Source organism: Limulus polyphemus, unplaced genomic scaffold (assembly GCF_000517525.1).
Source record: "Limulus polyphemus unplaced genomic scaffold, Limulus_polyphemus-2.1.2 Scaffold532, whole genome shotgun sequence".
NCBI classification, from domain to species: Eukaryota; Metazoa; Arthropoda; class Merostomata; order Xiphosura; family Limulidae; genus Limulus; species Limulus polyphemus.
In genome coordinates, this window is record NW_013666142.1 from 393,334 (window position 1) to 419,457 (window position 26,124).

The window sequence follows — 26,124 nt, forward strand, 5'->3', positions numbered from 1 at the left end:
AACAACGACAAATTCTACAATAGCGACACCAACAATTATAACCGCTTTTACACTATTGTGACTTTTTCAAATTCATATCCGGTGAGGTGTGAAAACGTGTGACGGAAGTAACAAGGAGTTCACAAAAACACATGACAAGCGGCACATGCGCTCTTGATACAATGAACACCAGTAACGAAAAGCTGGCGTCTATCAACAATTTTTTTTAAAAATTATTCTTTTTCGAAACAATATGTATATAAAATGGCAGACTTATTAAATAAGGATTTTTATTATATGAAAATTACACAAAACTTACTTATAAATTATATACTAGTTTTTGGCTCAAACCACCATTTACACTGAACTTTTTACTTTCCTTTATCCAATTAATGTTTACAGTTTTAATGTGTTTTACACCAATTATTTTCAAACATCACATGACTACTTGAGTTTAGGTTTTATAAATTCAAACTTTAGGAGTAAAATATCAACTGAACTTCGTGTAAATTTGCCCAGTTTGTACCTCTTATTACGCAAGTTCAACGAGATTCTTAACCAACCTTATAAATCACTGCACTAGAAAATGCAGTTTAGACTTAAACCGTTAGTTTTTTTTATCAATAATACACAAACTGTTGTTCATATGATTCTCTAGTATCTAAATCTACCTTAATATTTGAAAACGTGGCAATAAAACTAATTTATCTCAACTTTTTTTAGCACATTTTATCTTTCTTGTACAAAATGCAAACTGATGGCAATCTTAGCAAACTATTATGTTACACCAATTTATAAATACTAGTTTTAAATTGTTTTGCTAAAAAAATTGTAAAATTTGACCATCTGTTCATTGTGTTAAGTGTTTCATTTTAATAATTTCATTATAAGCATGAAGAAGAAGAGAGCACAAATAGATTTATGATGTAAATCTGCTCCAGTTTACATGTAATTTGTATCTTTCAAAATAATAAGTAACCAGTACAAATCTTAAAACTGGAGAAAAATGCTACTTACAGTAGTGCTATAATAGTTCATATCTGGCACCAAAACTAAAACGTAATGTCAAAAAATTATTCATTTAGTATAAAAATAAAACAAAACCTCTGTTTCAATTTGTATTATACTGGAATAATTCAATTTTCTTGATGAAAAAACTTTTTATTCACTTTGCCCGAAATTTAATACTGTAAACAAAGAACACAAGTACAAAGTTCTTTCTGAGAAAAGAAACATCAAAATTCTTTTTTTATTACAGTGCTTACTAAACTAAATTTTAGCAACAATTCCACTAAAGAAATGGTTTAAATTTTCAAATATTAAAATTTTATTGTTAAGTAATTTGCTATTTCAATTTTTTTATTAATCAGTTTACGACAATTTTTAAAAATTTAAAACTAATGCTGTAAATTATTCTTGAAGAAGTCCAAATGGCAATTATGAGGCAAATATATATATTTTATGTATTTCACAGCTTTGGGTAATATAAAAAAGTTAATGTAAATACATCACCACTTACTAAAACTCGCAGGGCTTTCAGCAGTTACAGATGTGTAAACTCATGAACAAAAGTGTGTTTATTGAATTCCTTAACTAAACTAAACAGCATTTCTTTATGCTTCTGTTATTTCAAAAAGTCAAAATGAGAATTATCACTAAATATGCAGCATAATGCTTGTAATAATGTTTTAAAAACAAAATATTACAAAAGGTATACAAAAAGAACATATATTAACTAATATACATACATTTTGCATAACTCTCCTAAATTCATGCAAACATCTATTTAGATTTGATGTAATAAACATACTGATGATATGCATGTGCAACTTTTTTATATGCAACATAACTGCTATTAAGTTTCAAGAATTGAATACTTTAGAATATTAAAGTTGATTATCTACTGTATATCTACTATTTGTTCTAATACATTTTCATCTTGAAGCATAAGCTCATGTAAGCATGTGTAATAGATAAAAATTACTGCACTTATACTTTAAAGTACAAAATTCTTAGTCACAATTTTTATAGAATCGCACACATCTTAAAAAAAGACAGAAGCCTTATAGTTTAACTTGTTAAAACCTGCTTTAAGTTATGTGAAAGAACAGGAATTGTAAATGGAATGTTTGACAATAATTTACAATTATACTTCTATTACATGATTTAGAAGACAAAATGAAGTGGTTGTTCCACTTATGATAACACTTCATAACACTAACATGGAAAGAATGCAGCACAAAACTGTAAAAGTGCACAAGAGTAAATATATTTCTGTAAATAAAAAGTTAATGATTGAAGAAGAAAAAAAAATCATGTGCATGACTTGTTTTACAACACAAGTTCAGAAAATAGTTCATTAACAATGAACAATGTTTAAGTGGAAAATTAAAACTGAGTTGTTTTGCTGTTTATTGTCAAATACTAGTACAGAAATAAACAATATTAAAAAGAAAATCATACAGAAGGCAAGAAGAAATTCTCATTCTCAAAATAGTATTTCCTGGTTACATCTACTACAAAATATTTGAGGTCACTCTCAAGACCCTAAGAATTAATTTTTTTTGGTAATTTATTACTACAGTATTTGATAAAAAAATCTGAAAAACAATAATACATTTTGATTCAATACAAAGTTAATAATAAAACATTTATTTATCATCTATTAGACTTATACTTCCCCTTATAAACTTTTGATTTAATTTTGTTTGTCACAATATTTGTCATGTTTTGTTTTTAGATCATGGTACAATAACACACACTGGTTAAATCAAATCTTTCTGCATTTATCTTTTTGTTGTTTATTCTTCCTGGGTCACTATTAGGTGTATAAAGTGGCAGGTAGAGAGAGAGGTGACAAACAGTCAACATATATCTAACCTCCGTAAAATGTTAAAACCATGAAATTCCATTTTTGCAGATAATGTTTAGGTTGAAGATATTTTTTCCAAATCTGACGTTTGTCTTCTGCCTGCTCTACAGACAGGTTTTTAAACTGCACATGCAGAAATAAACATGAAGATGTTGTCAATGGTAGAATGAGGTCAGAATAATTCATGTAGCAGCTTGCAGAGTTCCTTAGAAACCGTATCTTTACTGGATCTAATAGTAAGACGGTACATCTGAAAAGTAAAAAATCATTCAAGTTAACCACCATATGAGATACATAAACGCTTAGCATCTATCTTGTTTACTCTCTTAAATCAGGACACACACTCAACACAGATGTTGCATGTGAAATTTTATTCAAGTCAAATTATGAACAGAATCTCAAAGAAAAAAGTTTGCTCAACACCTAAGCTTCTAGCCTTCTGTAAGAGAAGCACAGACAAGCAGAAAAATCTCTACATTTTGTTTTCTACAATGAGAATACTCATTTCAGGCAGATGCTGTGTACACTGAAGTGTGATTGCTTTGTTTTCTACAATCAGGATACACTATTTAGACAGATACTTTATACATTTAACATAGCAATGTTTATTTTCTACAGTCAGGACACACACACTACAGACAGACACCCTCAACATTTAACATTTGGTGTGTTTCTTACAATTAGAACAAATATAATTCTGAAAGAAAAACTGTACACATAAAATGGTAATACTGTTTACTGTTGGATATACAGAGTACAAACAAGTTTTACATTTTACATAACAGGCTGCTTCCTTTAATTATTTATATTTTTATGGTAATATATTGTTTCTTAAAATTAAAACACATGCTTCTGAAGTACTGCACACATAACTGGTAATATTTTGTTTCTTAAAATTAGAACACATAATCTGGATAGACACCATGTACAAGTAACAAAATATAGTTAAGGCTTCTAATTTTCAGTTTTAACCAATAAACACTGATAAAACATCCCTAAATACAAAAAAAAAAAACGAAAAAGAAATTGGTATTTTTTTCAATAAACATTGAAAAAACATCAGAAATGGTTATTCATTTTACTTAGTATTAAAATTAAAAATTCCAAAACACAGATTTTAAGGTATTTACATAAAACTAAAAATTAAAACCCTAAAAAACACCAATTTTAAGATATATATAAATAAAAATATAAAACAGCTTAAAATAAACATAAAAAAAAATAGCCCTAGATATAGTTTTATTTCTTACAATCAGAACACATTCTCAAAACAGAAACTGTGTACCCCTAATATGCTTTTTTGTGTGATATTACATCAAAACAAAAGCAGGGGTGAAGTTCTTAACAAAAAATGCACATAAAACAAAGGATTTTACTCATATATGTAATTTAGAATATAGTTTACCAAAAACAATAGATGCAACCACTCTATTCATGGTTTCAAAGAAATAAATATACAGTGACGTGCAAAAAATGTTATATCAGATATAAAGTTTGAATATTTTGACAACAAAACAAGATGGCAATTTCAAACAAAGTGTTCTTGATAGAAAAATCTATGGTCAATGTATTGTTAGGAAATCACATCTATGGAGGGCTTATAAATTGAAACCCTTACATTCAATCCCATATGGATTCCGATTCTGAATTGGCACAAATATGCACTCACACACAAATCTGTATTTTCACCACCAAATTAAGGCTAATATTATGCACAACCACCCTGTGCATTAATGCACACTACTACTGACTTCCTCATGGAGCCAGTTAGACAATGGGTGATGTCATCAGGAACTTGTCTCCACTCCTCCATGATGGTTTGCCTCAGCTCTTTTCTATTGATTGGTGGGTTTGTTCTTGTTCTTCTATCCGCATGATCCCAGAGTCTTCTATTGGGGACACATGAAGAAAACATACTGGCTATTGTAGAACATCAATGTTGTTGCCTTGGATTAGATTTCATACCACCTTTAATGTGTGGGATTTGGTATTGTTGTGCTGGAATAAAATATTCTGGGCTGTTGGCAGATGAAAGAAAGAACAAAAGATCATAAGATTTCATCTTTGTGATACTGACCAGTGAAATTAATAACAATTACAATAATGGAGGTGCTCTGGTTGCCATAATTTCCTCCCCATACCATGATGCTCCCTCATCCAAACGACTGTCTCCTTGACACAACACTGAGCCGTTCACTCACAGAGGTTACACATGGATACTGCCATCAGCTCTATATAAGGAAAATCTGCTTTCATCCAAGAACAAGACTATGTGCCAGATGTAGATGCATCATCTCAAAAGATTTCCTGCCCACTTAATTATGCACAGATGACATTCACGGCTCAGTGTTGTCCCTCTTTAGGGTCTGTAGGCATGTATACCTGTAGCTATAGGTTGCCTGGTTATGCTGTGTCAGCTGATGGCATGAGCCAATAAATGTTTTGATGACATCACAATGAGGAACCAGTTTCTCCGATACTTTGTACATAGATAGTTTCTTGAAGCATGATCAAATGAGGCCTGCCTGTCCTAGGCCTTTCTGATGTCTGTCTGAATTGTCCCAACAATCTTGTAATGGTCACTCTTGAACAACTGAGGTTTCTTGCAGCCAGGGTGTGCGAGATCTCAAATTGCCTTTTCTCATCAGCCAGTAAAACCCATAATTTGTATATATTTGTCATTATTGACCAACCATACAAATCACATGGCCACCTGACATTGAAACTGCTAAATAATTTCTCCTATTATTTTATGGCCAACAAGAACTAATGTCTTTAGATCACTAACTGGTTCACTTGAAGAATATTTAATAATCATTTAGATTATGTGAGTCATGATGTGTCTGCTTTTTGATAATACAATTGAAGACATGTGGATTGGATGAAAAACAGATCAAACAAGTCCTGGTACTGAGTGCTGGCTGAATTTCACTCTTGAACAAAACTGACAAATCATTTTTTACTAGCCAGACATGATTTCTCAGTATGAAAAGCAGTCTTACTGTCATTTCATATTACACAAACTACTGATTTATATACCATGCTTTATTGCTATTTCTTACAATCATGCTAGTAATTTCAAGAAGACACTGTATAAAAAGAAATATTTTATCCTCTAACATGAAGACAATCTTCACATGCATACATTTTAACACTTTAGAATCATACGAAAAGAAAAAAAGAAGATTGGTTTATAGATAATGAGTTTTATCAACTTACTTGAGCCTGTGTGTTGGGTTCTAATCTAATCAAACATCCTACTTGTAGAGTACGAGTGTGAATGATTCCAGCACATACATAGTTTTCAGGGTTGGGATCAATACCAGTCAACAGTTGTATTCCAAATCCTATTAGCTACAGTAAAAAAAAAGACAATGCATTCATATACTAGGGTTTGACATAATGTTGACTTAACACAACTAGAAAAAGCAAAATGTGTATTTAATAGGTTAAAGAAATGTAATTACAGTTACAAAAAAAAATGTTTGAATTGTTCTGTATGTTATGACAAACATTTTATATGAACATACATAATACTCTAAGAACTACTTCAGAACTGTTCTATCAACTGGAAATTATCAAAATGGATGACCCTATGCAAGGTTCCCACACCTTGGGTAGAATGAAATTACTTGGCTTTTCCCAGACCTTTCCCTGCCCATTTGACCTATTTTTCTAATGTATCTCTGAAATAATATCTATAACAAAATGTAAAATAGCATGTGTGGTTTAATAAAGACAATACAGGCTGTACATTAACAGTTACAGTTCGTTAATGTTTCCATATGATTCCCAAATTATTTACACTTTACCAAAACATACACAGCAAAGGCAAGTTATTCATTTAATTACAATCATGCTGATCATAAATTTTAATTTTATTTTAAATCACAAAAACGTTATTGCAGCATAAACAGATTTTAAAAATTGTAATTACAGTAGAACCTTGTCATTAAGGGCAGACCTTTTCGGTCTCTTTAGTCTCCTTCTCTATACAGGCACTCAATAAAGCAGGCAGTTAACCTTTTCTCTGTGAGTAGGTTAAAGTGCTCATGACATAACCTTTTAGAAGTTATTTTCCAAATTTTTATAAAATAACATTACTATTACTCATAACACTGTAAGCACTCAAAATCTTTGTTTTTCGAAGTATATTTTTTATTTATTCTTCTATGTTTTAATAAAAATAACTAACATTTAAGCATCTGTGAATAAAGAATAATTATTGGTTGATGAATAAATTTGCTAAAAGGGAAAAAGGATTTTATAATTACGTGCACAAGTATCTTTGTATGCTAAATTCCAAACATCCCACAAGAATGACCAATATTCAAACACTTGTAATGTTTATTGGATCATCTCTGAACCATTATTGTAATAAACATTTTGAAATATTCAACTTACAATCTTATTACTCTCATTTTAAACATTGTAGGCTGCATAAGCTGATAAATTCCATATGTTCAGGTCAAGTCGGTTTATTTCGATGCATGTGCTTTGTTGCTCAAAATAAATTTGCACTTGAGTGAGGTTTCTTAGAGATTTTAGACACTGTAATGACTCTTGAGGGTCAATTGCAACACCACCAGTGTAAATATGACAAACAATCATCTATTAAAGAGTTTCTTACAAAGTAAACACATAATCAATGGCTCCTTTTTGAATATTAAGGGCACCTTACTATAGAGGGAATTTAGATGCAGTCAGAAGGGTGCACTTAATGTTGAGGTTCTACTGTTTTATGTTTCGACTTTCAATACATAGAAGGAACACATTTACAATTGTAAAATGGAATATTCTGTAACAAGTATACTCCTCATGGGTAAAACATTTACTAAAGCAATATTTACAGAAGTGCACAAAAATATTCAAAACTTTCAGTTGCTAACTGAAGTACTCAGATTTCCAACATCTATAAAACCACTGCACATGTTACAAATCATATAAAAACACATTGTATTATTTTCACACATGCTTTGAAACTGTGTGCATCAAGTTCATCTACATAAAAAGTATGGAATTTTTTAATTAACATGAACACATGTTTATCAATCAATCCTGTTACCAAAACTATTTTCAGGTTTATGTAAATTTTGTTCATTCACAAGATCACCAGGTTATACTAACAAATTAAGGGTGTTAATAGCTTAGAGTTTGAATATTTAAACATTAGAAAAATGTCAGATGATTTGAAATTTGCTTAATCTATTAAATGTTAAAAATGTGCAATTCAAATATTAAGAAACTGAGGGCTGCTCAGAAGTTCTTTCAATGTATACTTCCAACTTTTGTCATGTGGCATTACTAGCAGATAATGAGATTCACGTTTCATCTTAACTTTGGATTTGTAAAACAATGTCATGCTACCACTCAGTTGTTAACAAATTCCTTATATCATTATAACTATTAATATTACTAAAATATTATACATTTCACAAATAGAAATTACTAAAAAAATTTAATACAAAATTTTGACAGGCAAGAAAATAAATAATATGATTATGAATATTATATATATATATATTCAAATACACAAAATGAAACAATTATCAGATTTTCCAAATATAACAATTAATTAATTTCAAGAATGACAGCTTAATCACTTTTAGTTGAAACTGATTTTCTTAAACATCACCAGCATAATCCCCCACCATGTAGAGATACAACAAACTGATGTTGTATCTCCCCCACCCCTCAGCCAAGGGACTATATTCACCTATCTATAAATACTCTATCACTTCATCTACTTATCATTCTATCTCTTTATTGCTAATACAAATTTTGTCTACCTGCTTGCAACACCTACATTTTTTTTTATATCTATGAATGATATGAATTATAAAGTAATTTCTTGATCCCTTGAAAGTCATAATGGTTCTATAGTTTTAAGTTTTAATATAGGACACCTTATTTGTTCTAAGTCTAAAGTCTATCTAAAGCATTCAAAGATTTCAAATTACCTGTCTTTGCCTAAAGTATTAATCGTATGTATGACAGGATCAAACTGCACATGAATCTTTTACAAAGTTACATTTATAAAATTTAATTAAACAACTATATCATCAATGTATACCAACAAAATGTGTATAAAAATGTACATTATAATTTCAATTTTAACTTTTTTATTATCTAAGTTTTAATTACTTGATTTCAAAAGAAGACAAAAAATTCTCAATCTTTACTCATCTATATTACACGATATGTTTGGCTTCGACTTTTCCCTTTCAAAATTTTCTAACATCATAAATAGGCTACTGAATCTGACAACCAACTAGAAACATAAACCACATATAACAGCATTAAATAATAAAAATTTGAACCCCTTACCTTCTTCATTTGTTGAGATATTAATAAATATGTAAAATTCACAACAGAATCCCCTCCAAACTTTTTCATGCATTTCATATCAATTAACAACATCACTCTACATGTCTGTTTATAACTACTAGAGAGAGAATATTATAATTTACAGGAAACTTAACACCGTAACAGTAACATAATTTTTAAACCTATTTATAATTTAGATAGAAAGCCAGATAAATTATAGTTTTGAGACAGTCCATTCTAGTGTCTGATATATTTTTTATGTTCTAAAATACATATTTGAAAGCTAAATGAATTATTATTTGAACAACCAGTAAAGTGACAAAAATGTACGGTTACTGAAGTATGGCATTCAAGTGTAAACAGGCCTTAAAACCTACAGTAAGTGTTGAATTTGTTTTTTATGTTTTTCAAAATATTTATTGTAATATGTTGTTAAACATATGTAACTTAAATGTAAAAAAGTAAGAACTTCTTACATTACGTAAGAAAAATAGAATAATTAAACTTTCATGAGCTGTAACTTGATCATTTTCTTTTTTGTGGGGAGAAATAGATATGCTTTCTCCCTCTGATTTATTGCTTTTCACATAGTAAACGACGGATTCCTTGGAAAAACCTAACTTTTGAAATTATGAAGATAATTCAACTGAAGATCTGGTGACAAATGATTTATTCAAAGAAGAAGAAAATAGTATTATGTATTTTATATTTTTCAGCATTTCATTTCACTGTACATTTATAAATTTACTACAGTTGGTGTTAGGACAGAGAAAATAACAGATATGTTTTACAAAAAGACAACAAACAAACAAACATACCTTTTCCTATCTATTTAGCAGGTTCTGGAGATTATACAAATGAAATACAAAACTAAGACAAAGATAAGTATGTTTATTCTTAACTTGAAAATCCACTTTCACTCTGACTGACCGACCAAAGGCTTTGTAGATTCACAGAGCAATCTTTAGTATAAAACTTTATTATAAATTGTAATTTATTGTTCTATTAAACAACAGAGTTGTAACGTTTTATAAAGGGTTGCTATTTATGAAGCTACATTTGGCAAATTACGAGTTATATTACATATACTTTTACATTTCCAAAGTGGGTCAAGTTCACCTATGTCATATGGAAAGAGTTAATGTGGTCTGTGCTACTTACTATCTTTTGTTTTGTTTAATAACCAAGATCTTGATATGTTATCAACATTAACAGCTTTAACCCTGCAGTACAAGAAATTACACTTGTCCATATTTTCAATACCAAAAAAAGAACACTTCACTGGTCCTTAATATTAAATTCTTAATGTCATCTACCAACATTGTTCTCAGTCTGTGGTTCACTGATCCCTAGTTGTACAAGAACACTAAACAGTGACCTGTGACAGTAAAGGTCAAGTTTATATACTACAGTTAAAAATCAACAAAAAACAATACTATGTTCAGTTAAATGAAATAATTTTTTGGTTGGAAACTTTTCTAACTTTCACACTTATTATGTAAAGATTGTTTTTCTTCATTGTAGGATCAGCTACCACAGATAGATCTATCTAAGTATAGGAGTCTGTAAACTTATCTTTATTTCATAAAGACATTAATAATTAAAAAAAATTAGCATCACTGATCTACCTAGATTGTATAAAGACCTAGTAAGCATACCTTATCTATCCTTAGTTGAAACACTGATGTTATCTACCTAAATTGTATAAAGACATAGTAAGCATACCTTATCTATCCTTAGTTGAAACACTGATGTTATCTACCTAAATTGTATAAAGACATAGTAAGCATACCTTATCTATCCTTAGTTGAAACACTGATGTTATCTACCTAGATCGTATAGACATAGTAAGCATACCTTATCTATCCTTAGTTGAAACACTGATGTTATCTACCTAAATTGTATAAAGACATAGTAAGCATACCTTATCTATCCTTAGTTGAAACACTGATGTTATCTACCTAGATCGTATAGACATAGTAAGCATACCTTATCTATCCTTAGTTAAAACACTGATGTTATCTACCTAGATCGTATAGACATAGTAAGCATACCTTATCTATCCTTAGTTAAAACACTGATGTTATCTACTTAGATCGTATAGACATAGTAAGCATACCTTATCTATCCTTAGTTAAAACACTGATGTTATCTACCTAGATCATATAGACATAGTAAGCATACCTTATCTATCCTTAGTTAAAACACTGATGTTATCTACTTAGATTGCATAGACATAGTAAGCACATTTTATCTGTCCTTAGATTGATAGGTTGATCAAGATTTAACAGAGGAGTCTTACTTATTTCAATACCATTTACACAGATGGATCAAAGAATTGATGTAAGGCACCTTAAAGTCTAATTCCTTAATGTTATATTTATAATTATTGATAAAGGGAAGAATACCCGTTACTGAAGTATTGATGTAATCCACTCTGATTGTTTATTCTTGATATAGTATCTATCAGCATTATATACAGTTTTTATGCACTATGAATTTGATCTGTAAGTATAAAGCAGTATATTGCAGTAGATCTTAACTTGTGCAGTATTTCTATTCAGGTTTAAAAATAACAAGATCTAGTTTACACCTCTTACCTTTGCTTTCACTGCTTCTGAATCCATAGGATAAGTGGCCTTGAAAATTTTCTGTGCCTCTTGAGTTGGGCTAAAAAAAAATAATAAAAAAGTCTGGAGCATAGAATTTAAAAAATGAAGTTATTCACCAAGTTAAACAAGTCACAAAAGTATTATGGATTTTGGTCAGGATGTGTGAAACTGTAATATAAAAGTTACACAACTGATTTCAATAACAAAATAAATTTACACACCTACATTATTGAATAAATAGCTTCTATTAGACACACTTAAAACAATTAATTACTCATAATTTTCATACACAAAATTTTAGAGTCACTGTTCATAAAGTGTAGAGGTCCCTAGCACAACAAGTTAGTTCATTTACATGAAATTAAAAGTGAATCAAGAAAAATAACTGGATGATCTACAGTTTAAAACAGATCATAGCCATGTCTCAAAGCTGACAACAAATCTACAAAGGTATTCAGAAGTGTACTTTCAGAGTTTGACAATATGGCTATTTCAAAAGTAAAATCAAATAACTTTAACAGAAATAGATATTACTGCATAAGAATAGTTCTGTTTACTTTCTACTAAAGCATGTTTAGTTAGGATTCAGGATATAAAACAAGAACAACACATTTTTCCTTACATCCTAGGTGTAAGCTTCAAATAGTTTTGATTATTTTCTATCTAAATATCCTGCTTTCATATTGAACAGCTACAAGTTTTCTATGAGTCATAACAAAATTCCATGTTACCATTCTACTTTAAGAACTTTGAAAAGGTTTAGTTTTGTATAGTTATTTCTAGCCAACTGGTTTAATACATAACACATCATATAAACTTTTTATATTATTTTATATTTTTCATTTCTTTATATATATATATATATATATATATGTATGTATATGGGTATGAAATATATGTGAATATGTAGCAGAAATATGTCTACAAAAGTGCATGGCCTCCTTTAGATATGTAATACTAAATGAAGCAATGTTAAACTAGTATAAAATAATGGAATTCTAATATAATGACAAAAAACTTACACGTTTACTTTATCAACTTCTTATCTGTTCTTTGTAGTATAAATTTCTTAACAAACAAACTCACTTGTTTACTGTGCCATACATTTAGTTCTTAACTGTTTACTGTGCTATACATTTAGTTCTTAACTGTTTACTGTGCTATACATTTAGTTCTTAACTGTTTACTGTGCCATACATTTAGTTCTTAACTGTTTACTGTGCTATACATTTAGTTCTTAACTGTTTACTGTGTTATACATTTAGTTCTTAACTGTTTACTGTGTTATACATTTAGTTCTTAACTGTTTACTGTGTTATACATTTAGTTCTTAACTGTTTACTGTGTTATACATTTAGTTGTTTACTGTGTTATACATTTAGTTCTTAACTGTTTACTGTATTATATATTTTAATCAAATTCTTATTATTTATTTTACTCAAACTTTTTTTATATTGTACTATATTTTTATTAAAGTCCCTACTAGTTTTCTGTACTACAAACTTATGTCCTCCTTGCTTGTTTATTGTACTATTTATTTTACTCAAACTTCTTTTATATTGTACTATATTTTTTATTAAAGTCCCTACTAGTTTTCTGTACTACAAACTTATGTCCTCCTTACTTGTTTATTGTACTATTTATTTTACTCAAACTTTTTTTATATTGTACTATATTTTTATTAAAGTCCCTACTAGTTTTCTGTACTACACTCTTATGTCCTCCTTGCTTGTTTATTGTACTATTTATTTTACTAAATTTTTTATCACACTTATTCTATTGTTCATATTACAAAAGTCCTCTCTTCCTTATAGTACTGCATATTTACTGGAATCCTTAACAGTTTACTACATTATATGATTACTCTAGTCCTCACTTGTTTACTATACAACAAATTTTACCAAAGTCTCTATGTGTTTACAATGTTTTGTATTTTACTCAAGCTCATACTTGTTTAATACATTTTATATAAATACTTGCTTATTTATTGAACTACATATTTACCTTGAAGTCTTGTTCACTGTATTATAGATTTTACCTAAACTCTTAGTTATTTAAAGTAAAACACAGTTTACATTAGTCCTTACTTGTTGAGATTCTTCCACCTTGTGAAAAATGATTCTGAGTTCATGACTGTTGGTTCCGAGAACTTATTTATAGTAAGTGGGAGACGCAATGTTAACTTCTGCTGGACATTACAGTATCTACAGGGAAGTCAAAAAATTATATTTATGACTTTAATAATTATCTATTGATACTAACAAATACTCATTCTTCAGTGTTTGAACGTAAATGCTTACAATAAAAGTGTAAGTGAATAATGATTTATAGCACAAAATATCCTTATAAACTAATGATTAAAAAATAATCTAACATGTTCTTGAACACTTAGTGTAGTTATATAATGAAATAATACCCATGAACTTCCATAATGTTGAACGGAAAGCCAGTAAAGTCAAAGACATCAAAATGAGAATGGTAAGTTAAGGACAGTATATGCACATCTTCCGTTAACTTAAAACCACGAAAACTATAACCTTTCTACATGTTGATTTCCTGCCCTGAAGTCTTCTGAATGAACAGCTTCATTTTTTACTCATCTATTGTTTGTACAGTAAACCTCTTGATATGCATGTGTTTATATGCATGCACATGCACGTACACATAAATATTAATTTATTCATGTACATTCAGTATCTGACACACACACACACACACATATATATATATATATATATGTTCCATTATATCATTCACTTACCTATCTCACCTGACTCATATAATAATATCAACATTTTAATTGTATTAGATCTAATTCACTTAAGTCAGTTGAAAACTAATAACATTGTGTTGTTATATATTTGTCCCACACATTGTGCAATATCTTATATCATTCTTTCAATGGTTGTTTGAAATTGTCTATAAATGAGAATATTGTTACTTTTCCTGATGAAAGTGAATTGTACAGTTACCAAACTGTTGGAATTACATTTTTTATGTCACTTCCTACTAGATGGCATCAGATATGAACATTTCTACTAGTAATATGATGGGAATTAACTAATTTAAACAAAGTTCCAAAATGAACACAACAACAAACTCACATGAACTGAATAGTTAACAAGGGAAGGTCTGTAAAATCCTCTATGCACTCTACATTCAGTATCTGATGAACCTGGGCACCTGCTTCAACAACAGTATCAACTGGTTTCACTTGAATGTTCAATTCTATTTTCACATGTTAAGGAAATTCCATAAAATCCAAACAAAATAAAATGATTTATCATCACAAAAAGAAAACAAACCTTAAAAATTCTGTATAAAAATTTATACTATGTAAATAATGCTATAGTTTTATAACATGTTTCATAAGTTTCTTCAACTCTATTACAAAACATGATTTTCTTTATAGTTTTAGTTACCATACTTAGATAGGCATCCCTAATTGTGAACTGACAGAATAAGGAGGCTTGTCAACAGCACCCACACTCAGATCTGAGGCTACTCTAATTGAATTGTTGGACTTTACCATCAAACACACAAGTGTGAAGAATAATCTTGCAGCAACTGAGCTTGAACCACAGACCCTCAGGTTTACAGTCCAACAGTAATGTTTGAGAATCAGACACATTGAACTGCTCTTAAACACTTATACACTGGTCAAGTAATAAAAGATACTTGTTGATAGGTTATTAGGAGATGAAATACTTGGGGTGAAACTAAGGAATTGAAAGTTAGTCTTGTTGCCATAAAACAACCCCATTTGACACAGGTTCTGTCGGTATTCAGATTTTATCCCTATCTGCAAGAGGTCATTTTCAAACAGTATACCATTGTGTTTGCAGATGAACCTGTATAAATAAAACAACAACACAAGGCAGTATGTTTTATACGACAAATACAAAAGAATAAAGTACACAAGTTTAACCATCAACTTAAAAAGTAAAGAGGTATATGAATTTTCTTTAAAAAGCTAAGGTCATAAAATAATCTAACTTAGTTATTAATTACATTTATTTTTTTAGGACTTGCATATACATTATTGCTTTGCAGCATTACCATACCATTGCCTTAAAATACTGAAAATAATACTATTTATGATCAAATAGAAAAAAATCCCATGGTAAGAAAAAAGCATTGACCAAATAATACAGTGGAATATTCATTACACTCATAACATTGTGCAATGTAAATTTATGTTTCTAAGTGGTTAATATATGTATATATTTCACTGAATCATTTATTGTAGAAAATATACATGTCTGTTCAAAAACACTTTTAAAAAGGTTTTACATAATTTAAGGGTGTTGATATTTCTTACTGTTTGAATAGAAGGAATTACATTAAGAATATCTATGGATGTAAAAGTTGAAAAATTGTAACACCAAGTAACAAAAGTATGAATGGAAAATTCTACACAAAATTAAACTTCTCCCTTAAAAGTTTAGATTACATAAATAAGTTTTATGATCCTGGCTACTGAAAGGTAATGAGCTTTTTAAACTTATTAAACTCTACATCTTAAATATTTCATATGAATGTTTAAAAGGTGTCAGATAAGCAGTGAAAGAAGAAACCATGTTAACATAAAAAGCTTTGACAAAAAAAAAGAGTGAAAAATGTTATTTGTTGAATTTCACACAAAGTTACTCATGAGCTATTGGCACTAGCTAATTTTGAAGTGATAGACTAGAGGAAAGGCAGCTAGTCAACATCAACCACCACAAACTCTTGGGCTACTCTTTACCAATGAATAAGGGGATTAAATATTACCTTATAATGCCCCAACAGCTTAAAGCGCAAGCATGTTTGGGGAGGGGTTTGAACTGTGACCTGCAGACTGCAAGTTGAGTGCCCTAACCACAAGGCCAAGTAAAGCACAGAGATTGAAAAATGCAAGTGCATCATAACTTAATCTGTTAAAAAATGGAGCACCAAATAAAATGTATAACAGACTATGATTTATTAGAATAAATATTTGGGTTTCCTTTTAACACACTGTATTTTAATTGGCTAATTATCCAATGAAAAAAAGAGTTTATAACATTCATCTGTTGTCATACATTAACTGCACATCACTCACTTTTTTAAGCTTTCTTCATTTTTCACAATAATTCCATCACCAATTGCTGATTTTGCTCCTCCAGCAGTTGGAGACGTAGTTTCACCAAAGACATCAACTAAGAGATTTGTGCTTGTGTTATTTGATGAAGCTGGTGGAGCTGAATTGATGGTTGGTTGATGCAGTGAGGAAGAAATACCAAGCAAATCTGCAGAAACTGCCAATGAGGGGGCATTCTGATACAAAATAATAATAATGATAAATATCTAACATTAACAACTAAATATCAGTAACTAAAAAACTAACTGTGAACCTCTGAAATTTAATAAATCTTGAATACAATTAATGAGGTCTCACAGAACAAAATTCTGAAAACTTAACATTCAAGTTGAAGAGGTAGTGTAGAAAAGTTTAATTTCAACTTCAGCACTTTTGATTCCTCAATGTATTCAGTTTTGCCTCTTAAATATATATTATGTATGTGTTATGAACAATGACCAAAGTCAGGACAATCATCAATGGCTAAACAAAGTTGTCATTTATACTTGGGCATTGATGAAACTGCCCAGCTAGTGACAATATTGGCCATAAATGTTAGGCAATGTTGTCTTAAAAACCAGTAAAACAGAGTGCTGCAGTCATTGGCTAGGCATTATCAGCAATGCTCCAAAACAAAGGGAAATAACAATACTGTCAAGCCTATGAAAATATATCTCAATTTCAGTAATTGCCCATAACACACACACACACACACACACACATATATATATATATATATATATTTGTATCGTGAAGACATTTAAAAATTTATATTTCTAAAAGTAAACCTGTAGTTTTTACTACCTCTGAATTTTTCGTATATGAGACTCCTGTGTTATTTATCACTGCAGCAGGATGTTTGTTCTCCTTGAGAGGACCAGTCACTCCTTCACTCATTCCTGGTTTCTTCTTCTTCAAGATGGCCAAAATTGAAGACTCTCGTTCTGGGAAGGGTGGCATTTCTTCAAGAACAGTGGCCTTGTGGGATAAACAAAACAGAACCATCACTGTACTATCACCTCAATATATCATAGAAGCAATTCTGTTACTAATTTATGAAGATCTACTAAATCTTTGAATGGATACTTATAAATCTTTCCACATAATATTAATTTTTACAACAAACATACTACTAACATTAGACAACTTGTACATACTTGGTTTTTCCACAAATTGTTTTCTTTTGAAGCTTCAGAGCACTAAGATTTGTTCTTATACAATATAATTTTATTGTTTTAGTAATCTTTTTTGAGTTTCAGGTATCCAACTTCATTGTGATCTTTGACCTGAACTGTTACTCAGGTTCAGGATTAATAGGGTCCAACAACATTTCAGGCCTTTTTTGAAATCATGCTGTTCTAGCAATCCAGATTCTGTTTGTTTAGAAGTTGTACATTGCAAAGTATATTTGGTTAGTGTTAGAACAAGGTGGGAGCTTAAAGAACATTTAAAATTGCAATACAAAATATTTCTTTGAAGTAATAGAAGTGGTATATTACAAGTTGCATAATGTAGGATTTTTTTACATTGATATAATTTTATATAAATACACAAGTCATTTATAAGGACTTCTACAAAAAGACATGCTAATTTGGGAAGCATATAACAAAGTTTAATAACATAATTATAACTGGGCAGTAGTGGTTAGTTGTTTGGCATTTTCTGTCACAAAGCAACTGGGTAATCTGCTCCATAAACTAGTAAAATTCTTAAAAGAAAAAAATCCAAAATTCAGATAAAAGACTCAAATAGAAGTAAAAAGGCTAATGGCTCATAAAAAGCTAAAAACACAACCAAGTTGGACAATGTCACCATCCCCAATGAACCGTCCAATGTCAGAAGTAAACCCATCGAAAGTACATGTCGAATATGGTGCTGCCGCTCATGGTCGTAACGATGGCACAACAGTAAACTGTGAGCTATTGTGACTTGAGTGTCACAAAGTCTACACATTGGTGGGTCTGTATCAGATAAAAGAAAACGAGTTAAAAAACTGTGACCAGTGCATAGCCTAGCCAAAACAACTTCCTCCATCTAATCCTTATGGAGACCAGATGGCCAGAGAGCAACAGTAGGTTTAATCTGGAAGAGCTTGTTATGACATTGTTTACCCCCAAGCCATGCAACTGGCATGAAGCTAAGCCATGAATATAGAACTACAGTCCATATATGGACTGTGTATAAGTGATAGGTGACTGGTTGGAAAAGAAAATAGAGAAAAATGGGCTAGTTATTTTTGAATATCGACGAGAACACGGTGAGAACTAATATTAACTCTCTCAACACAAGCTCGGTTAATTTGACTGACTAAGTGACTTCTTTGTACTTGAATAACGTTTTTATAGATGTAATACTTCTAACTTTCAATATAGTGTGTGTATATATATATATATATTCACAAAATATGGCAGTCTTTCAGTTCATATTATAAGTCTTTCCCATAACAAAAAAATAATTTTTTTTTTCGTGAAGTGATAAAATAAATAAATAAATAAAATAAAGATTTGTCCATCAATATATTGAGTATTTGTTTTGAATAGTCTGTGTGCAAAGTCATTTTCATGTTAAAATTAAAAATACTTTTCCTCATCTCAAATTTCCTTTGTATAATCCCTAAAACCTCCTAAATGCATTTCAGATGCTTTTTTTGTCAGTAAAACTTTATAGTTTATCAGTTATTTTCTCTATCCTATTTCAAAACAGGATCAGTCAATTTGACTGACCTTGTAACCACAAAAAAAAACACCTGAATTACCCTTTTTTCTTCAAACATGAAACTACATTCGTTTATCCTAAATAGCTCTAAGTTCGTAACAATATACATCTATTTATAATTAAATGTTATTCTTTTATTACCCATTTTACTGCCCTTTGAACTGTGTCTAACTACTGTCCATGCCATTATAAGTTGTAAATCACTCAGGGAATGTGCAGCTCATGTTACACTATTAAATTACATTACCCATGAGCTACTCGCGTGCATGCCTTGTGAACCATTTTAATTATATTATTACTTATTTTACTTAATCTAGTCTTAAATAACTTAAAAACATCTGTATTTTAGATTTTAGTTACTTTCATAATTATACATCAAGAATAAACATGAAAAACAAGAAATAGAATACTTAACCAATCTTCTTTTTTCTTGCAGCTGGGTTTTTATTTAATCAAATATTGCACCAAAGAATATAGACTAATAACCTGCAAAAAGTAGACAAATTCATTTACCTCTCAAAATTTTCCTGGCTTTCTAACTATGCAATAAGAGTTGTTACAAATTCATCGAAGCTAGTTGTTAACTTTCCCATGAGAACGATATTCGTACTCTGAATGAAATTGAAATTCAATCATTCAGAACATAATGTTATAAAATATGTCATTTGATAGATGAAAACCTTGACTTTCTATAGATTATAGGTAATATATAATGAAACGTAAGAGAGAACTATCATCAAATTGTGAAAGAGAGGATGTGGCATGTGGGGTCTGATTTTCTATTCGACAGCTCTATTACCAAATAAAATTGAAGGCTATAAAATTATAGTTTGTTTGCGCAAACCATATAGAGAGTATTTTACATTTAATTTTGTGCTTTTTCGAGGGGTGGTGGATAAAACAGAGATGATGAAATGCTAAGAGATAATGTGTCACATGGGTCACACTAGTGGAAATTTAGGATTTTTTAAAAATATTGCCTTGTAGAATTAAGAACTTAAAACTTGTATACTATTAAAATACAGATTATTAGCTAAGATTTTATGCTATACTAATTGGTATAACATAAACAAAAAGTAGTTTAATAAAATTTTGAATGTAAGACACTAAAACCTTCTGTCATGTGTAGTAAAGGATAACAGGGGCGATAGGGTTAAATGATTCTAGGGCCAGTAGAAAGCTAAGAGAGTCAGTGTACTGCATAGCTTCTATATGATCAAGGGCAAAAGAAACGGCATACAACTTGGCAGTAAACATAGAAACTGTAGACGGGACCTTGTGGGCATCCACTGAGCCACAACAAACCATGGCAGAGCCCATAGAGTCATCTGATTACAAACCATCTGTAAAAACAGAAAGAGAAGAATGGTTCGAAAGATGTTCAGCAAAGAGAAGATGGTACATCCAGTTGGGAGTATCCGCCTTCCTCAAATGACACGAAGAAAGGTCACAGGTGAGGATGGTAATAAGCCATGCCGGGATGGGCTGATCATTGGAGAGAGCAACATCATCCAATGACACACTCATTTCAAAGGCCAAAAGGAAGAATGGCAAACTGTCTATTCCAAAAGAGCATAGCCCACTGAAGAAGAAAGACACAACCCCAGGTGGAATGCTGTGGTAAGGATTGAAGTTTAGTAGCATACTGCAAAGAAAGTTGCAAACGGCAGAGGTGAAGAGGACAAACTCTGGACTGGCAAGGTGCAGAAAGCCCATGTGCAGAGCTGAAGCTGCAGACGGTGAGTGGTGTCCAGCATCTTCAAGGCAGGACCGTAGACCCATAGTCCAGTTTGGATTTAATGAGAGCACAATAGATCTTGAACATAAAACATTGATGTGCTCCCCAAGAGGTGTAAGAGAGGACATGGAGAATGTTCAGTGCTCTTGTACACTTGACATGTAGCTGCTTTATCATCATCATCATCATGTGCTGTCTTCCTCAGGAAGGTTGGCTGTCAGAATCCTCCACTTCTGTCTGTTCTGTGTTTTTCTCACCAGGTCTTCATATCTTGCTATCTCAGTCCACTCTTTAATATTTGTTATCCACTCTGTTCTTGGTCTTCCCCTGTATCTTTTTCCTTCTATTTGACCCTCTAGTAGGACTTGCTGGATGTTGTCTCGTCTCATCACATGGCCAAAATATGCTACTTTTCTTTTCTTGATTGTTGGTACAATATATCTTTTCACATTCACCATACTGAGGACTTCTTCATTTGTTACCTTGTCTATCCAGGATATTTTCATCATCTTTCTGTACACCCACATCTCAAATGCTTCCAGTTTGTTAATCAATGCTCGTGTCAAGGTCTATGTTTCACAGCCATATAATAGAGTTGACCAAATATAGCACTTTATCATTCTCTTCCTTATTTTTACTTTTATGTTTTTTGATGTCAGACTTGTTTTCATACCATTAAAGGCACCTCTTGCCACCTCAATCCTCTTCACTATTTCAGCTTCATATTTTCCATCACATGTTATGGTCCGGCTGAAGTATGTGAATTTCTCTATTTGTTATATGTCTCTTTCTTCTAATTTTATCTGAATTTCTGGCTTATTATCATGTCTACTTATCATCATACTTGTTGTCTTCTTAGCACTCATTTTCATTCCATACCTCTTTCCTGTGTTATTTATATCATTCAAAATATCTTGTAAGTCTTGTTCTGTTTCAGCCATCAGTACAGTGTCATCAGCATATCTTAAATTATTTATCAACATGCCACCAATCTTAATATCTTTATTGCTCTCAATGGTATGAAAGATGTTCTCTGTGTACAAATTAAATAGACATGGGGAAAGGACGCATCTCTGGTGTACTCCTCTATTAATTTGTATTTCTGGCGATAATCACTTTTCAGTCCTTATGAATGTTTTTTGGTTCTAATATAGATTTTGTATCAGCTGCAAATCTTTGCCATCTATATCTAGGCTATTCAAGTATTCTATCAACTTTTCATGGTTGACCCTGTCAAAAACTTTTTCATAATCAATGAGGAACACACATACATCTTTCACACTGTCCAAGTATCTTTCTGCTATTGTTCTTAAATTGAAGATTCCTTCCCTTGTTCCTTTTCCTGTCATAAATCCACTTTGTACTTCATTTATTTCTTCTACAATTGTTTATCGGTTTCTCTGTAATATGATCTTCAATGTAACCTTCAAAATATGACTTTTGCTTTCTTTGGTATTCTGACAAATATTGAATCATTCATATCAAATGGAATGTATCCAGAATCATAAACAAGTATACACTTTTCTTCAGTCCTACATAGTCTAAGGCTTCCATCATTTCTGAAGAGATGTCATCATTTCTACTTGTTTTGCCAATTTTCATATCTTCATCAACCTTTTCTACTTCTAACTTCATGATGGCCCTTCCTTCCTGGTTGTCATTATTAGGTGGATCTCCTTTCTCATCATGCTTTATGTGAGAAATGAAAGTAAGCTTATGGTCAAAGATAAGCCATAAGAACTTTGCTTCAGGGACCATGGGAAGAACAACATCACTGAGAGGAGCTCAGGATTGGAGTGTAAACCATGTTGGTGGCATAAGTGCATGCAAACGGTTTTAGAGAAAGAAAAGGTAAAACCGTTTGCTGTGGTCCACTTCAACAAACAATTGAGGGCAGTCTGAAACTGCCTCTCAATAACCATCATGTTTGAAAACCGACATGACATATGGAAGTTGTCGACATAGAGGCCATTTGCAACAGTAGGTAGAAGTTTTAAACTACAAAAAATGTAACCATTCTTTTGTTTTGTCCATACTACACAAGTCACCCTTCTCTGTAATATAGTAAAGCCCTTGTATTATTAGTTAGCAATTTTACTTTGTTCTGTGCAGTGTCTCACATGTAAGGTTAGTGCTTCTAATGCACATACACAGTAAAATTTCCTTCAAAAGTAAATAATTCTATTTGTTATTTCTACACAAAAAATCAATAAGTTCCCAAAGTTCAAATAACTTATAACTGGTGCTGTGAAGAGATATTTTTTCACAAATCAGGTTAGAAATAAACTAGTTGTACTGACAAAAGAATTATTTATCTATGTTTTAGTTTATGCTATTAGTTGTGATTTCAAAAAATTCCACATCAATCAACAGAAATGATTTTACTGAGGTGCATAATTGCTGGAAAGGATTGGTTGCTGAGGACCAATAGCTACTGGTATGAGCTGGATACTAGCAAGCTAACCACTAGGCTACGTCTGATCTTCAACACACATACTAAACATACAAATGCTACTCACCAGAACATCTGAACTAGCAATCTGACTCAACTGAAGGTATTCCATACTTCTCTGTTGTAATTCCACTTCAGAGTTTCTGACATTACTATTGCTCTTCAGTATCTGTAAAAACAGTTTTGTGTTAACATTCATATCCTACCATGTCTTCACAAGATGCAGACACTTTTCATAGTCAACATATTTTTATCTACCCACCATCATAACAGGTAAATAGTTATCATAAGTCTTTACCTCCAATCTTTAGTTCTTTATAAACAACAAATACAACAGATCATTATTAACTGTTACATTTCTTCAGAATTATAAGAGTCAAAATTTAAATGAACCCAGAGAATTCTACCCTTAAAAGGAAAATAATAAGACCTTATTAATAGTATTAAAATAATGAGAAATATTACTGTAAATATTTGGTCAGTTAACCAAACACTTTGTTTGTTTATAATTTTTGTGCAAAGCTATGCAAGGATTATTTCTGCATTGTCATCCCTAATTTCAAATTGGTAGAGGGAAGGTAGTTAGTCAACAGCACTACCACCTTGGGCTACTCCTGACTGACTGAAAAGAAAGATACGTTCACCATTTTTACAATGCATTTATGGTTCAAAAGTGCAGAGAGTTTTTGTGGCAAGAAAACTTTACCCATGAATCTTCAAAGTATGGGAATTACAACCACTAGGCCACAACTGATCTATAACCAAAGATATCAGCTATGTGTTTTTATACTTAGGTATAGCAGAATACGCTAAGAAATTAACTAGAACTAAGCAATCAATGCTTTTATATAGAACACACCAAAGAAGGTATTACTGGATCTCAACAATCAACAACTGCATTTTAACTGAGGCACATTATTGTACGTGGTGTTTTCAAAAAGGTAAATAGACTTCACCAGTGAAATTCTATTCTGCAAAAATCACAGAAGATATTATTTGGCTAGAAGCCAAATTAACAATAAGATTTTGTATTGAGAAAGAATGTTTAACATTCACATGAGTAATCACATAATACAGAGTAATGTGGAAAGTTTGAAACCATCATGATAAAAGTAGACAAATGTACGAAAGCAAAAACTTCAACAATGAGGAACTGTGGTAATAATACCAGTAGAGGGTGCCAGTAGTGATGCAGTCCTTGTCCATACTCAAATACCTGGATGTTTATATTATTCGTGTTCTTTGTCTTGCCTTGTTATCATGCTTTCTGTTTGATTCATAAATATAATAGTTCAAAAATGCCTCAAACAACTTGTTGTGTGCCTAGATGTTCTAAGAGAGGTGATCATTCATGGCCTTCAAATCTGGAACTGTATAGAATGTGGCTTCATGCTTTCAGACAGGTCCAGTGGAAACCAAAGAAAGGAGTTGTTGTTTGTCATGGCCACTCCGTGCTTAACGTCTATGTATCTGAAACTAGCTATGGTAACTATGTTTAATAAAGTTTTCATTAATTTTACTTTTCATTTAGAAATTTGTCTAAAATTATTCTTATTTTATAACCTTTTTATGTTGAGTCAAGTTTTAAAATTTTATTTTCAAAATACACTCCCCACACCATGTCCCATTTTGCAAAGTTTAGTCTACAAAATTATTTTTATAGCCTATGACTAGGCTTATGTAATGCATGATACTTAATAAAGACTAATATTTCAATAATACTTATCTCGTATGTTAAAATCTATAGTAAGCCTATATCTAAATCTAAAGTGATTGTTCATAAATATTAATAATAACAATAATAAAAAAAATATATATTTTTTTATTTTGTTGTGTCGACCTTCACCCCAAAGAAGACAAATAAAACCCGGTGCCATTCCAAGTGTGTTCATTGGTCCAAGACAATCACACCACACTCCATGAGAAGAACTGAGTGAGCACTGAAAAGGATGAAACTCTTCAACCAGCCAGTAGTTGACACACCTGAGGAAACTATCCTAGCCCTAAGCTCATAAAATGTCAGTGACAATGCCAAATACACATATTGAAATGTGAACAAGTTAATCATTATCATTATTTTCATTCAACAGCTACAATCATATCATTTTATTCAGCAATTTAAAACAAGGTTCTTACAAACATATAAAAACTATGCTTGTTTTCATATAACAAAACAATAGGATGAGGAGTGGAATTCTCCAAAACTAGTCTGGCTCACAGACACACCCCCGATGAAAGAATAGACCATTCCAAGCTTTTACTTGTTGTTAAACAAATGTTTAAACACCTCTATTCAATTATGTACCAGCTGCTTAGTGTTGGCTAACT

At 31.1% G+C, this 26,124-nt stretch overlaps 1 protein-coding gene across 1 annotated transcript in view; it reads right to left on the reverse strand.

The window, feature by feature from the left end:
- Positions 1 to 252: 252 nt before the first annotated feature.
- Positions 253 to 26,124, reverse strand: part of LOC106458908 (AP-2 complex subunit alpha-like) — a 73,649-nt gene continuing 47,777 nt past the window's right edge. Inside the window, exons 16-24 of the mRNA XM_013918473.2 lie at positions 23,864 to 23,965; positions 17,696 to 17,869; positions 16,874 to 17,088; positions 15,469 to 15,641; positions 14,895 to 15,018; positions 13,878 to 13,994; positions 11,779 to 11,848; positions 6,071 to 6,205; positions 253 to 3,101 (exon numbers count right to left, since the gene is read on the reverse strand). Of these exons, the coding sequence (XP_013773927.1) occupies positions 3,024 to 3,101; positions 6,071 to 6,205; positions 11,779 to 11,848; positions 13,878 to 13,994; positions 14,895 to 15,018; positions 15,469 to 15,641; positions 16,874 to 17,088; positions 17,696 to 17,869; positions 23,864 to 23,965 (1,188 nt within the window). The 3' untranslated portion in view covers positions 253 to 3,023. The remainder of the gene's footprint in view (positions 3,102 to 6,070; positions 6,206 to 11,778; positions 11,849 to 13,877; positions 13,995 to 14,894; positions 15,019 to 15,468; positions 15,642 to 16,873; positions 17,089 to 17,695; positions 17,870 to 23,863; positions 23,966 to 26,124) is intronic.